This window comes from Sorex fumeus, unplaced genomic scaffold (genome assembly GCF_029834395.1).
Source record: "Sorex fumeus unplaced genomic scaffold, SorFum_2.1 ptg000248l, whole genome shotgun sequence".
Lineage (NCBI taxonomy): Eukaryota > Metazoa > Chordata > Mammalia > Eulipotyphla > Soricidae > Sorex > Sorex fumeus.
This window is the reverse complement of record NW_026606305.1, coordinates 624,499-639,000: the sequence shown is the minus strand read 5'-3', so window position 1 is coordinate 639,000 and position 14,502 is coordinate 624,499. Positions and strand designations below refer to the sequence as shown.

The 14,502-nt window shown below is 54.7% G+C and overlaps 1 protein-coding gene across 1 annotated transcript; it reads left to right on the top strand.

Annotated features, from left to right (window-relative positions):
• Positions 1-9,534: 9,534 nt before the first annotated feature.
• Positions 9,535-11,431, top strand: LOC130018282 (transmembrane protein 185B). Its single transcript, XM_056109007.1, has one exon. The coding sequence runs from the start codon at positions 9,595-9,597 to the stop codon at positions 10,645-10,647; it is 1,053 nt and encodes a 350-aa protein (XP_055964982.1). The 5' UTR covers positions 9,535-9,594; the 3' UTR covers positions 10,648-11,431.
• Positions 11,432-14,502: the final 3,071 nt, after the last annotated feature.

Genomic DNA, 14,502 nt, shown 5'->3' with positions numbered 1-14,502 from the left:
GCATTGAGTGGGATATAAAGTAACAAAGTATGAGATTAATACCCAAGAATAGCTGAGATCAGCACCAGGAGGATTACTCCATAACTTAGAGGCCAGCCGGGTATCCTAGAGGAAAGGGCTGTTCAGATAGAGAAGGGAGCACCAAATAAAGGATGTTTGGAGGATCCTCCCAGGAGGGGAGATGCATGTCGAAAGTAGACTATGGACTGAACATGTTTGCCACTCAATACATTTCTTTAAATAACTTTAAATAACTCTGGGCCAGGACAGGGGCGCACCTTACCAGGTGTGGCCCCTGAGCACCCCAACAACAGCAACGACAAAGCCCCACTTGAAACTGCCTTGGCAGGAATGCCTGGACTTTATCCTGGACGTTGTGTCCAGGAGGGCATGCACAAGCGTGGGCCTTATGTTGTCTCATGCCCTGTAAGATTGCTCTGTGACCCTGGCCGAATGCTTCACCTCTCTGAGCCAAAATCCTTCCCCTTAGACACGTGGACAGATGCCCTCCTCCACCCCACTCCTCAGCCACCCCTGTAGACACTCCACGCTAAACTCTGGCAACTCTTTTTGGACTGTTGTCATTGTCACCATGGTTCCATTGAGCAGTGGAGTGAATCCTTTTCTCCATCCTCCTGAAGTCCCTTTCATTCAGAGACCACAGCGTCCTCTCTCCACTCCACTTCTTTTTTTTTTCTTTTTGGGTCACACCCAGGGAAGCACAGGGGTTACTCCTGGATCTGCACTCAGAAATTACTCCTGGCGGTACTCGGGGGACCATATGGGATGATGGGAATCGAACCCGGATTGGCCGCATGCAAGGCAAATGCACTACCTGCTGTGCTACTGCTCCAGTCCCTCTCCACTTCACTTCTAAATGTCCCTGGGTTTTGTCTCCTTGTTAGCTCAAAAAAAAACCCCTTTGTGCCCTGCTCCCCACAAAGGACAACTTCCGTCCCCACCACAGAACACTCACGATGACCCCTTTGGCTGACATATCTCATCTATCCTGTGACCGTAAATGGTCAGAAACCATTCTCTGGAGTTTGGGCGGGTTTTTTTTTTTTGAAAGCCACCTGTTTAGGATAAAGCAAAGTCCCCTTGTGAAAGTTCCCTACTCCCTAAAGGCACTCAGAGTTCAAGGAATCGGCTGGGATGTGCTCTCACCAGATTTGTAATAGGAATTCATCACACAACTCACTCCCACCTTGAGAGCCCCTGGGGAAGCTGGGAAGTTTATTGTTTTTTTTGTTTTTTTTTTAGGCACTTTGGTAAGAGCCACCTGGAACATAAATAATGTGTCTGCACTGATGAGAGAAAATGTGAGCGCTGCGAGGGCACGGCTGGTCACCTCTCCATCCTGGGCAGGAAGGACAAGGTGCAAAGGACAAGGCTGGTCATCAGAGCCTTTGGACTGAAAGAGAGATCCAGCTGCCATGTGTATTTTTAAACTCAGCCGGTGCATGGTGAGAATGCACCCCAGACCCTAGTGGTTAGCTGTTTGCTCTGCTTGCAAATGAGCTCTGGTTGGGTCCAGGATTGGTGATAGGATTTATTTCTCGATGCTCCATCCCAGCTTGTGATTCTGTCTCGAGTCAGCTACGAGGATAGAATCGGGTGAAATGTCTGTGATAGGAATAGGGGCTGAGCTCTGAGTCATGTGCCTGGCCATGGGGTGAAACCTCCCCGGACAGACAGGGCCTTTGATGGACATGAAAACAGATCTAAAGGGCTGGGGAGGCTTTTCAGGGGACATCTGGCTATGGGTTCTAAGTTGGGGAGGTTTTTTTTTCTTTTTTGAACCACATCTCTTTTGGTGCTTGGGGGTCACTGCTGGCAGTGCTCAGGGGACCATGTGGTACCTGGGGATCGAACCCAGGCCTCCTGCTTACAAATCATGAGCTCAGCCCTGAGAACCAAATCACCCGACCTGACTGTGAGTTCTGAAATTTGGCTGCCCAATGGAATCATCTAGGGAGCTTTAAAAATGGTGAGATTCCGGATCCCCCAGTCAAGAGCTCTGATTTGGCAAGAGCAGGCTGAGGGACAGAGATAGGCCCACGTTAAGCCAATTTAGAGGCATTGAGAGGGCCCTGATGCCCCAAGCCCCTTATTTTATAAAGCAGAACTGGGCTTAGGGAGGAGAAGTGAATTAGGTACCTTTTTTGGTTTGGTTTGATTTGGTTTGGGGGCCATACCCAGTGATGCTGAGGGCTTACTCCTGGCTCTGCACTCAGAGATCACTCCTGCCTGGTGGAGCTCCAGGGACTATATTGGGGTGCTGGGGTCACATGCAAGGCAAACACCCTACTCACTGTACCGTCACTCTGTTCCCTGTCCCATCCAGCATTTTACATCATACTGAGGGTAGCCCAGTATACTGGTCTGCCGGGCATTCTTCAGAGGAGGGCATGGGGGGACAGTAGAGGCATGTATTACCCACACACTAAAGGTGCCAGGTCCTCTCTTGCACTATATCCCACTTCTATCCTGTGAAGCAGATCATTCTATTCATCTTGCAGACAGGAAAAATGAGACTCAGACGGAAGCATTTAGTCAGGGACCCAAGCCAGTTGAGCTGCAGAGCTGGGGTGTTAGTCCCTGAGTCTTGTATGGTCCCAGCTTCAGCGCCCCAGAGCGCCCCTCCAGCCCTGCTGAGAGAAACCAACAGCACTTCCAGACCCGCAGCCCTCCTGACCCTCACCCTAAACACTTCTCTCCAGACTTGAGCTGGCCTCAAAGCCCTCCAGCTCACTCTCTGGCTCCTTCGGGGCCTCGTGTATGCGTACCCTTTGACTGGACAGCAGAGTCACTCATCACTGAGCTTAGGACATGCTGTGTCCTATCGGCTGACCTGGCCACAGGAGCTGAGGAACCAGGAGCAGGCCCGGCATGTAGTGGTGCCTCCCACGGAACCCTCTTTCCCAGAGCACAGATGACAGTTCTTCGGGCAGCAGTGGGCTGGGGCTTGGGAGAAGACAATGAAGTGTGGCCACAGGAGCCTGAGAGCTGGACTGGGACCAAGCCAGCCAGGACCCCTTGGGGCTGGTCTCTCAACGCAAGAGGAAAGATGAGAGTCCTACCAGGCTGAAATCAGGCATCGCCCCGACCGCAGGGGGAGAGATGAATAAACGGGTACTGATACAGGTCAGAGGCCAAATCTGCAACACAGACATGGTCTGAAAAAACAGCCCCAGTGCATGCTATAAGTGGATTTACACTAAATGAGAAGTACCCTAAATTGGCAGCTCCCCAAAGTGACCAGAGAAAGTGAACAAGAACCCACTTTCAAGGGAGGAACTCAATTGATTGAGCACATGCTTTGTATGGTGGTGGCAGGGCCCTGGTATAGACCCCCTAGTACCGTAAGGTCCTCTGAGTACTGCTGGAGTGATCCCTAAGCAGTGCTGGGGTGACTCCTAAGTACCACCAGGGTGACCCCTGAGCACTGCTGGGGTGATCCCTGAGCACTGTGAGAGTGCTGTCAGGGTGACCCCGAGCACTGCCAGAGTGACTGACCCCCAAGCACTGAGCCAGGAGCAAGCCCCTCAAGCACCACTAGGTAACACAGTGCCTGTAAAACACTGTGACTGTGTGAGATTCAGACATGACCTCGAGTCTTGGGATGCTGACACAGGCAGAGTAAAATGGTGAAGAGTGAATGCAGGGCAACAGCCGACAGTGGGAACTGACTCCCGGAGAGGGGGTGGTGAGGCTCTGGCCTTGCACATGGCTGGCCCCGGTTGGAATCCAGAATCATATATGGTCCCCTGAACCCTGAGCACAGAACCAAGAGTAAGTCTTGGCACTGCTGAGGACAAAACCTCAGCTCATAGGTGTGAAATGAACCCGTGGTTAGGGGGAAGCTGGTGAAAAGTCAGCCTAAGCCTCAGAGGGTCCCAGCCCGTGTTTCATTTTACTGTCCCCATCTCGGGTCTTTTTGTTCACTCCTGGAGGCTCGTCTTGCTGGGCACATGGTGCTGAGAGCCAGCAGTGGCAGGATTTGCAGCTTGGCACACTTCCACGGGGTGGGGGGCAGTGTGGTCACGGTGGGGGGAGGGGAGGAAGCTCCCCCTCCCCGTCCCAGGTGCTGAGGCTACACAGAGCTCCTGAAGAAGCTGCAGTGTGCAAATCCACCAGCAGCTGAAGGGGAGCTCCTGGGGTTTGGGGACAGACCTTCCCCTGCAAGGCCAGCTTGCAAAGGGCTCCTGGGCCCTGGGGTCAGCAGTGAGGGCTGAAGTCTCAGTCCCACCAGCTCTCGGCTGCTTTGGGGTAGCTGGCCCAGTTTGGGAGTGCCTTGTGGTGTGAGCCCAACCTCAGCCAGGAGAGCCAGAACCACAGTGCTGGTGCCAGGCTGAGAGTAGCCGGCCGCTGCCTCCTGGCAGGCTATATCCTCCTGGTGGAACCAGGAGCAGGAGGACAAGCTGGGCATGATGTGGCTCTGAGCAGGTCTTTTTCCTTTGGGGTGGGGCGGGGACTGAGCCACTCCTAGCCGTGTTCAGGGGCCCAGGGGCCCACGAGGCGCTGGGATGGAACCCCAGGATCCCACAGTTCCGGGGGTTCCCCCACACCTGGGCTGTGCGTGAGTGGCGTCCTCATGTGACCGGGCCTTCCCTGACCCCTTCACTAATTGCGGTGCTGCTGACGCAGGGGGTCCGCAGCTGGAATCAAGGTAGCTAATGGGCTCACTTGAACGGAGAGATTATCCTGGATTTGCTGGAAATCCCGAGAACCATTACAAATGGAAAAAAGTAAGGCAGGGGTGAGAGAGAGAGAGAAAGACGGGGCCAAGGGGGATCTGAAAGCTTGAGAAGGGGGACGACAAACCAGCAAATGCATGAGGCAAAGAATGACACCCCCCCTGCACCCACCCACCCCCCCAGACACGGGGTAATGGGAAACTCAAACTCCCATCGCCTTGGAACCAATTCTGCCAACAGGCCAAAGCCGCTTTGCCAGCCATAGCCTCTGGAAAAGAACAAGGGTCCCCTGATACCTTGATCTGGGCCTTGGCTGGGCCAGAGAATCCTCCCCACCACCCTCTGCCTGGACTTTAGATTTACAGACCCAGGTCCCATGACACAATGGCATTGTTTCAAACTGCTGAGTTGGTGGAGATTTGTTACAGCAGGCGGTTTCAAACTAGCAACTAAGAAGTCAGCTGCCCCACACAGAACGCCCTGACCCCAGGTGGAGGGCCCTCGTGGCCCCTGACTCTGTGGGTGGGGATGAGGCTGTCAGCCCTCACTGCTCCCAGGAAGGAGGGAGAGGAGAGGAACCGGTGGATCTGGGACAGGAGTCTCACAGCCACAGCAGGATCACACTGACTCCCTAATTCACCCAACCTTTCTCAGCATCTGCTGCAGACGTAAGCACCAGTGGGGTGCAGGGGAACTCAAATCTCCTGGGTGTTAAGTTGGCCGGATTTAGCTCTGAAAAATGAGTCCCCTGGTAGGAACAAAGCCCGTGACGTCGTGAGGGTCAAGGAAGGGCCACCGGTCCTCCAGAGGGTCTTGCCTTCCCAGGCTCTGGAGCCCTGTCTGGGTCTTGGGATGCAGGTGGGAGGTGGGGTGTGAGGAACGGGCCAGCCGAGGAGACAGCAGGGCAGCGGGGCTGTGGAAGCCAGCAGACCCCCGCTGTGGCAGACCCTCAGGACAGAGTTTGGCCAGCAGCTGAGTGGGGACAAGCACCTAAGCTCCTGCAAGTGACAGAGTTAAGGGGTAAGGATGCCGAACAGCAAAAAAAAAAAAAGAATACTGAGGACCCCAGACCCTTCTCCCCCCCGCCCCCCCCCCCCCCCCCCAGTGCAGGGATAGACTAGCACAAGTAGGTCTCCACCCTCTGCAAAGAGATAAACTCAGGTTAGCCTGCCTGCCAAACACAGTCTATGCCCGACACCTGGTCAACAAGCTAAATCAGCTTAAGGTAAATATAACCACAGAGGCAGGTTCCCCAGAGACTGACCACGTCAGGGGAAATGGATGTTCCTCCTGTATACAGGACTAGGGGGCCAGGGCCTATAGCCTCTGAAAGTCCGGCCGTAGAGCCATGCAGCCAGTAGTACACCCACACCCCCACTTATGACTCTGGCACGAGCCCAGAGCTGACTGTGACCTCTCAGGAGACGACCGTTGGACTAGAATCAACTGAATTCCACTGGACGTCAAAAGATCGCGTGGCCGCCCACCTACGAGATAGATGGTCAGACTTCTTCGTCAAGACCCTGACCGATCGCTTTGAGGCTCTTTGTGTTTCTGGAGCGAGCAAATGCTATTGGGCTACACTACCATGCAACAGGGACAATGTGGGCCACGCCACACTGGGGTAGGCCAGGTCCCCTACTGAGTGAGGGGCACCTGGTGAGCCTTTAGACAAGGCCCTCTGGAGATGGCAGTGCAGAGATCCGTGATGGGGGAGGTGCATTCATCCCTGGCTACAGGAGACGGGGAAGAATTTCTTACTGTTCTAGCGAGATCCGTAGGGCTTGTCCTGTCACAGAGCCACCAGCAGCTCCCCTCCACCTCCTCTGCCTTTACTCCCCACTCAGTGCTCATAGAAAAAGCACCCATTTCTTTTCCATATAAACCCATTTCCAGGGATTGATTCATCCCAACCAGAGATCTCCAAACTTATTTGGTCTACTGGGCGCTTAAAATAAATAAATAAATAAATAAAATAAAATAAAAATACACTATTCAGCACCTCTCTGGGATTCTGCCTTCTTTACGCAAACACAGTGCTCCCTATTTATACCTGAGGCTACTCCTGGCTCTCATAACTCTAGCACCCACCTGGGTCGGTATTGCCAGTTTGGGAAACACAGATCTAGTCTTTGAAACAATCCTGTATGCTTCTTAAGTCCTTGTGAGGTTGGGCTGGTCTGGTTTAGTTTCCCATGTTTTTTAAAATTAAAACAACAACAACAACAACAACAAAACAACATTGTATTACCTAACAAACCCCTTCTGAAGAGTAAATAGGACAAGAAAGTCCAGGATTCCCTTCCAACCTGGAGGAAGGGGTAGATCCCCACTTAGCTCATTTTCTCCCCCACAATGACTCCAACTGGGCACTGCAGAAAACAAGGGTCTCTGAGAAGATACCTACGAGATGAGGATTCACAGTTAACTCTGAGGACCAGTGGGGTTCACTCATCTTAGAGTCTCCCCTAGAACTTCCCAGTGCTTCCGGCCAAGGACGGAGCGAGTGAAACTGTAGGATCTTAACTGAGCTTTTTCCTTCTTCTTGTCTCAGGGGTCAGAAGCCGAGACCATAACACAGTGATGCTGGGAGGTCAAGCAGTACAAGGGATCAAACCTCACACATGGCAGCCTGCCACCTACCATCTGAGCCATCTGCCTGGTGGTGAGACCTTTAAAGGCTGAGGTTACTGACCCGTTACACACATCCTGTGGATGCTGACTTGGGAAAACCAACCCCTGCACCTGTGGTTCCCCTTTGTCTCTCAGGAAACCCTTCCTTGTTACCTCCTGGAGCCCTTGATATGCTCTCTGCAAGGCAGAAAGGCCAGCAAACAGGACTCAGCTGCAGAGGAAGGAAGAGGGGGCCAAGAGAGCATCCTTCAGGGGCCGGGTCTGTCCCACAGACCCGCCAGCACTGTTGGCCCTTGGAGACTGTTACTGCCAGGGCCCCCCCCCCCAGTCTTGGCCCATCCCCCAGTAGCTCAGGACACTGAGCCCTAGGTAGGTAGAAAGGCATGAATCTGATTAGGTTTGTTAAGTCGTGCCACAGCAAAAACTGGACCAGATTTCCAGATTTTTGTGGTGCTGGGGATCAAATCCAGTATCTCACAAGAGACTTGTATCTCTTTGCATTCTTGCTGACCCATTTTTTTTTTCAGTCCAAGAATTGATTTATAATCTTGCCTTGTGTAATCATCACATGGTGTAACTCCATGATGGCACTGCTGAAAAGACAGAGAAGCAATGACCTCTCCACTGGCTCAAGGACACACGTTTGTCTTCTACCCCACTGTGGGCAGAGAACCTACAGTCATATGCGCATTAACAGTCTATTTCCCAGAGCCAATCTGGCAAGGTTTGTTTACAGCACCACAATATTGTGTGCGAACTTTCTTTAGTTTTGGGGAGAAAACTGTTTCCTAAACCATCAGGAAGAAATGAAGTGTGTCAATTGAAATACTCAATTCTGAAGTTCATCTTCGAGTATTCTGTGTATCCTAATCTTGCACCAAAGAGTTTATTGCTAAATTATCTGTAAACAATACCAGCACAACTTAAAAAAAAAAAAAAACCAAAAAACCACCTTCCCATAATGGTCAGGCCTCACTTCCCTCTAACATCAGCAAATAATGTTGTGAAATGTGCTGCTCTACCGATGCCACTTCCCTGTCCAGGAAACCAAGCTTCTTGGCCTCTAGTCCAGTGTCCCTGCGGCCCAGGTTGCCCCAGGAGGCCTGCGGGTGAGCCAAATTAGATTCAGATTCAAAATCAGAGTTAGGTGGGGATGGATGACGGACACTGGTGGAGGGATGGGCACTTGATCATTGTATAACTGAAACCCAAGCACAAAATTTGTAAGCCTATAACTGTACCTCATGGTTTTTCACTAATAAAAAAAGAAGAAGAAATCAGAGTTAGGGACTTGAAGTCCAAAGCCTGGGTCATTACTCGGTCCACTCATGCGCAGTGTGACCCCCGAGGGCAGGGCTTCCCCTTGCTGCTCCGCTTCAGGGGTCCTTCGGGCCTAAACTCCTTCAGTACCTGCCTGGCCCATCTCGGATACCCGGACAGCTGCAAGAACCTCCTCCCCACCCCATACACACCCCCCGCTACCAGGAAGCCCGAGAGCCTCCGGGAGCTCTTGGCCTCCCTCTTCTCTACACCACGCCCAGTCCCGAGAATTCTCCCCAGCCGAGGCCCCCGCCTCGCCACGCCCGCGCGCAGCTCTGCGGCACGCGCGCACCCGCGCGGCGCACTCTCCCGACGGTTACCGGTCCCGCCTCGCTCCCTCCCGCTCGCCGCGGCCACGCCTTCGCGGGGCGGGGGTGGCCACGCCGCGCCCCTGGGCGGCCCCGGGGCTCAGCCCTCCGGCGGGCGGACGGGCGGGCGGGGAGGATGTGAGCTCAGTGTCCGCGCTCCGGCGGGGTGCGGCAGGAAGCGTCCGCCCCCGCCCCGCGCGCTCCGCGGCGCGCCTTGCAGCCCCCGTGCGCGGCCCCGGCCGAGGCTGCCGCCGTGCATACGATGGGCGCCGAGTGACCGACCGACCGGAGCCGCGGCCGGGTCGGGTCGGGGTGGCGTGGGCTGGGGTGGGCCGGACCTCCCGCTACTACCCCCTCCCGCGCGCGCGCGCCACGAGAGACGCGCGCGCGCACGCCCCGCCCCGCCTTGCGGCCGCCGCGCACGTGACGGCGCGCGCACGTGTCGGGGGGCTTCGGGCGCGCCGGGCGGCTCGGCGGCGGCGGCGGCGGCGGCTGCGCCCCCTCGGCGGCCTCGTCCCCGGCGGGGCCCACCGGGGCGCAGGCACGCAGGGCGCGCTCGGGGGGAGGCGTTGGCGGCGGCGGCGGCGGCGGCGGCGGCGGGCCCGGCCCGGCCCGGCCTCGCGGGCCTCGCCATGAACCCCCGGGGCCTGTTCCAGGACTTCAACCCCAGCAAGTTCCTCATCTACGCCTGCCTGCTGCTCTTCTGCGTGCTGCTGCCGCTGCGCCTGGACGGCGTCATCCAGTGGAGCTACTGGGCCGTCTTCGCCCCCATCTGGCTGTGGAAGGCGCTGGTGATGGTGGGCGCGGCGGTGGGCGCCGCCGTGTGGGCCCGCAACCCCCGCTACCGCGCCGAGGGCGGCGCCTGCGTCGAGTTCAAGGCCATGCTCATCGCCGTGGGCATCCACCTGCTGCTGCTCATGTTCGAGGTGCTGGTGTGCGACCGCGTGGAGCGGGGCACGCACTTCTGGCTGCTGGTCTTCATGCCGCTCTTCTTCGTGTCGCCCGTGGCCGTGGCCGCCTGCGTCTGGGGCTTCCGCCACGACCGCTCGCTGGAGCTGGAGATCCTGTGCTCGGTCAACATCCTGCAGTTCATCTTCATCGCCCTGCGGCTGGACCGGATCATCCACTGGCCGTGGCTGGTGGTGTTCGTGCCCCTGTGGATCCTCATGTCCTTCCTCTGCCTGGTGGTCCTCTACTACGTCGTCTGGTCCCTCCTCTTCCTGCGCTCCCTGGACGTGGTGGCCGAGCAGCGGCGGACGCACGTGACCATGGCCATCATCTGGGTCACGATCGTCCTGCCCCTGCTCACCTTCGAGATCCTGCTGGTGCACCGCTTGGACGGGCACAACGCCTTCTCCTACGTCTCCCTCTTCGTGCCCCTCTGGCTGTCGCTGATCACCCTGATGGCCACCACCTTCCGGCGGAAGGGGGGCAACCACTGGTGGTTTGGCATCCGCAGAGACTTTTGCCAGTTTCTGCTCGAGATCTTTCCGTTTTTGCGCGAGTATGGGAACATCTCCTATGATCTGCATCACGAAGACAGTGAAGATGCTGAAGAAGCCTCGGGGTCGGAAGCCCCGAAAATCGGTCCCATGTTTGGGAAAAAGACCAGGGTAGTTATAACCCAAAGCCCTGGGAAATATGTTCCCCCGCCTCCCAAGTTGAGTATCGATATGCCAGATTAAGCTCGCGGGAAGCACCCATGAGTGGAATAGAAAACCACATGCACAGAACACAAGGTCCACTGAGCTTTTTTTTTTTTCCAATCCTTCCCCAAGTGAAGTGGGGGAAAAGGCTCCAAACCTCTAACCTTGTTTGTTGTCAGAGGTTACTTGAACCCGAGGCTCTGTATGTGTGGTGTGTGTGTGTGTGTGTGTGTGTGTGCAGGCTGGTGCGCCGGTTTAAAGCTGTGTGTATGTGTGTGTGTGTGTGTGTGCGCGCGCGCGCGCACGCGCGTGTGTATCGCCAGCTTGCTTGGGACCAGTAGTTTGAATGGTCCCGGTTTTCCTCAAAAGCAAAGAGCCACGCTGATGTGGAGAGGTGGTTGTTACACGGTACTCTACCTGTTGAAAGTATTGTTTTTTTAAAAAGTATTTTTGTATACTGCTGGTCTCAAATTGTATTTCAGATGGTTCCTGTTATGATCCAAGAGCCCCCACTAAAGCGTTCTCCGTGCCCACCTCTTGTTCATAAACCTCCTAGTTGCTGGGTTTTTTTAGTGTGTATCTGCTGTTCAGATAGTTCTCCTGTGGCCTGGGTGACGCCGGTCTTTACTCCCCTTGACAGGGGGATTGTTCTAATGCAGTGACACCGTGCAGGTAGGATATTTATCAATTTTAGCAGTGTGATGTATTTTGTTGAATTGTAGTTCTATGCAGTCCAATGTATTATGTTAAAAGTATTTTTTTAAGTTTCTATTGTGCAGGTCTGTCTCTGGCAGATGTCCTTAAAGATGGCTTATGACATTAATTACGTGCCTGGTGTGGAATCTTGTGATGAGGACCGGGTGTGGATGGAGGGACTAAACTCTCCAGGGTCTTTGTGTCCAGGGGTCAGGAGACTCATTGTGCCCAGCCCAGACGCCTTGGTGGAGGCAGTGCCCCCATGCTCTGGGACACGCACCCTGCCCGCTTGGTCCCGGGCCACAGAGTGACACTGTTGTTTAGCACCTTGAGTTTTTCCACGTGCATAATACGAAGCGTCTCTCTGGGAACAACCAAAATAAGCAACGAGGGTTCTGTACATTCCTCGGAATCTTAAGACTATTAATTAGCCATAATAGAAAACATGGCCTGTCATTGGTAAGCTGGAGAAGATGGCCTTGGCCCAAATGCCCAGCAGGAACAGGTGCTCGGTCTAAACATTTCATCTCTCAGCAACAGCAGAATTACAGCTCCGGTTATTTCCCAGATAAGTATGTTTTGATAGGTGCCGGTGGGTCACCAGGGGGACAGGAGGACAAGAGCCAGATCCCGGGAGATGAGAAGTGTTCTTAACTGGGGGGAGGGGGAACACGCTCAGAAGTAGGTGAAAATGAAAAGGAATGCTGATGTTATTGGAGAGGAGACCAGAAAATACCCATTTCGTTAGCAGTCTATTAAGAGGGACCTGAATTTGGCTTCATCTGAATTAAATACCTGGCAAGGAGCACTTTTAATGACAGAAAGTCCGTTCTGGCATGCTGGGTGCCTGAAGGCCAGATTGACACAGATTGAGCGCGCGCTCTCTCTTTTGTCTGTGTCTCTTCTCTCTCTGTGTCTCTGTCTCTCTCTCCTCTCCGTCTCTCTGTCTCTTTATCTCTGTTTCATTGTCTCTCTGTCTCTTCTCTCAGTCTGTCACTTTGTCTCTGTCTTTTTCTCTCTGTCTCTTTGTCTCTGTCTCTCTGTCCCTCTGTCCCTCTGTCTCTGACTCTTTCTGTCTCTGTCTCTCTGTCTCTGTCTCTCTCTCGCTCGCTCGCTCTCAGTGGCTTTACACCTCATCAGAATGTGGGAAGCAGCTGTGAGCAGCAGGATGTGCCATTTTTTAAGGAGGATTCATTTTCTCAACCATCCAACATTCAGAGCCTGCTATGAGCCAGAGATGGTGCCATTTAGCAGGGTTATAGTGAAGAGCTGTTCAGGGGTGGTCTCCACCTGGCAAAGCGTGTCTTGTGTGAGCGGCCACTAGCACATATCACAGTAGCCTTGCCACCACTGGAGGTCATGTGATGCTAAACCCTTGACGATGGGCTGCATCTGGTGCCAGGGTGACCTTTGCCTGAAACTTCAGGCCCCTCTTCTCTTTGAGTTCTCCATGGTTGTGAATTTTCAGGCCAGGGGCTTTGCGCTGGATGTAATCCTCCCTCCTAAACCTGAAATGTCCCTCCGGTCCCTTTTCTCCTCCAGCCCAAAGTGTGTGCCCTGGGCAAGCCCAGCTGGTGTCTGCCTGCCCGAGTGAGGGGATAAGCTTGCTCAACCCAGGTAGGCCGTCCCCCGTCGGACGTCTCGCTTCCAGACATTAGTTAAAAAACAGAGCTGTTTTGTCTGTGGAAGTTTACTCAAGCCCAGCTACCGTCTGGGGATTTTCCTAATTGCCATGCAGCTCTGGCTTTTAAAACCTGTCAAATTCTGTAACCGTGGAGTCGCTCCTCAAGACCCAGTGGTTACTCAGCGTTGGCTGCAAAAACCACCTCGGAGATCTCAGTGGTTCACAGGGAATTCCCGCTGCCCTGTCTGCAGGCTGCCCCGGGCACCCTCCGGCTGGACCCAGGTGGCTGACCAAGACATCTTCTGGGATTGGGGGGGCTGGAGTGGGGGCGGGGGGCACTCCCTGGGGCGTATTCCTTCTCAGGCAGCAGCACAGGAGGCTCAGCCACGCCCTGCACGCCCAAGTACAGCCACTGCTCACACCATGGACGTCAAACGACTCATTTTCTTGGCCTGAGAATAAGCTGAGCTCCACTCAGGGTAGGTGGGATTGGGGGACAGCACATGCCCGAGGAATGAGGCCCCCAGCTGCACAGATGCAAAAAAAAAAGCAGACGGGGGACCCCCAAACCCGTGTAGCTCCTGCGTAGTTTTCACCTTCCCTCTTACAGACCCTCTAAGCTCCTTAGAGCCCCTTGTTGAAGTAACGGTGATGAATCTCCAGAGTAGGGAGGATGGGCAGAGGCCGGATGAGAAGGTGCCACGGGGAGGGTCTCAAGGGCGGCTGCCGGGAGCACTGCAGGAGGGGCCGGGGAGGTTGAGCCTGGGTTCAGGGAGACCCATGGGGGTCAGACACGCTTGGTAGTGCAAGGCAGGGAAGCTGTTCCCGGCTGCACACTCCTGGGTTACAGATGGGAGAGCAGGACAGGGCTGATGCCAGGAGGGGACGTACTGAGGTGCAGACCCTCCACCCCACACAGACAGGAAGGCTGGGAGTTGGCACAGCAGTGGGGGTGGGCCTGTTGTTGGCCAAGGAGGGATACTGCCTCCAAAGTAGGAAGTTCCATTAGGGACATGTCCACTGCCACAGTTCCCGTCTCTGCCTGCCAGGAAGGAGAGTATGACCAGGCACCCTCCAGAGCGCCCATGGTGGGACTTCGGAAAGTGGTGGTGTGTGGGGGTGTCAGCGCAGGGTGACCAGAACCAGGGCCCCTCATGAGCCCCTTGTCAGCCCACCACCACTGCCCATCCAGCCCAGGACCCTTCCTGCCTGGGGCTGGCGGCCTCCAGTGGAACGTGGTCACTCAGGTTCATTGCACAGCACCTCCTCTGGAGTGCGGCCCGGGGTCTCCCATCAGCCACCACCACTGCCACCAGGACTACACAGGCAGCGGGGGGATTCAGAGCAGAGATGTGGCTGCTTCCCCAGCCAGAGGAAAGTTTGCGAAGATGCAAAAACACCGCCGCTCTGTTCAAGTTTATTTGGGTTTTGAAAATATGGTCCTTATTAAAAAAAAAAAAGAAGCAGAAGCATTGGGTATATTGTTTCAAAATTAGTATTTTTCAGTTTGGGGCTTTAATTTTTTAAAAAATTTTTATTAGTGAGACACCATGAGGTACAGTTGTACATTTACA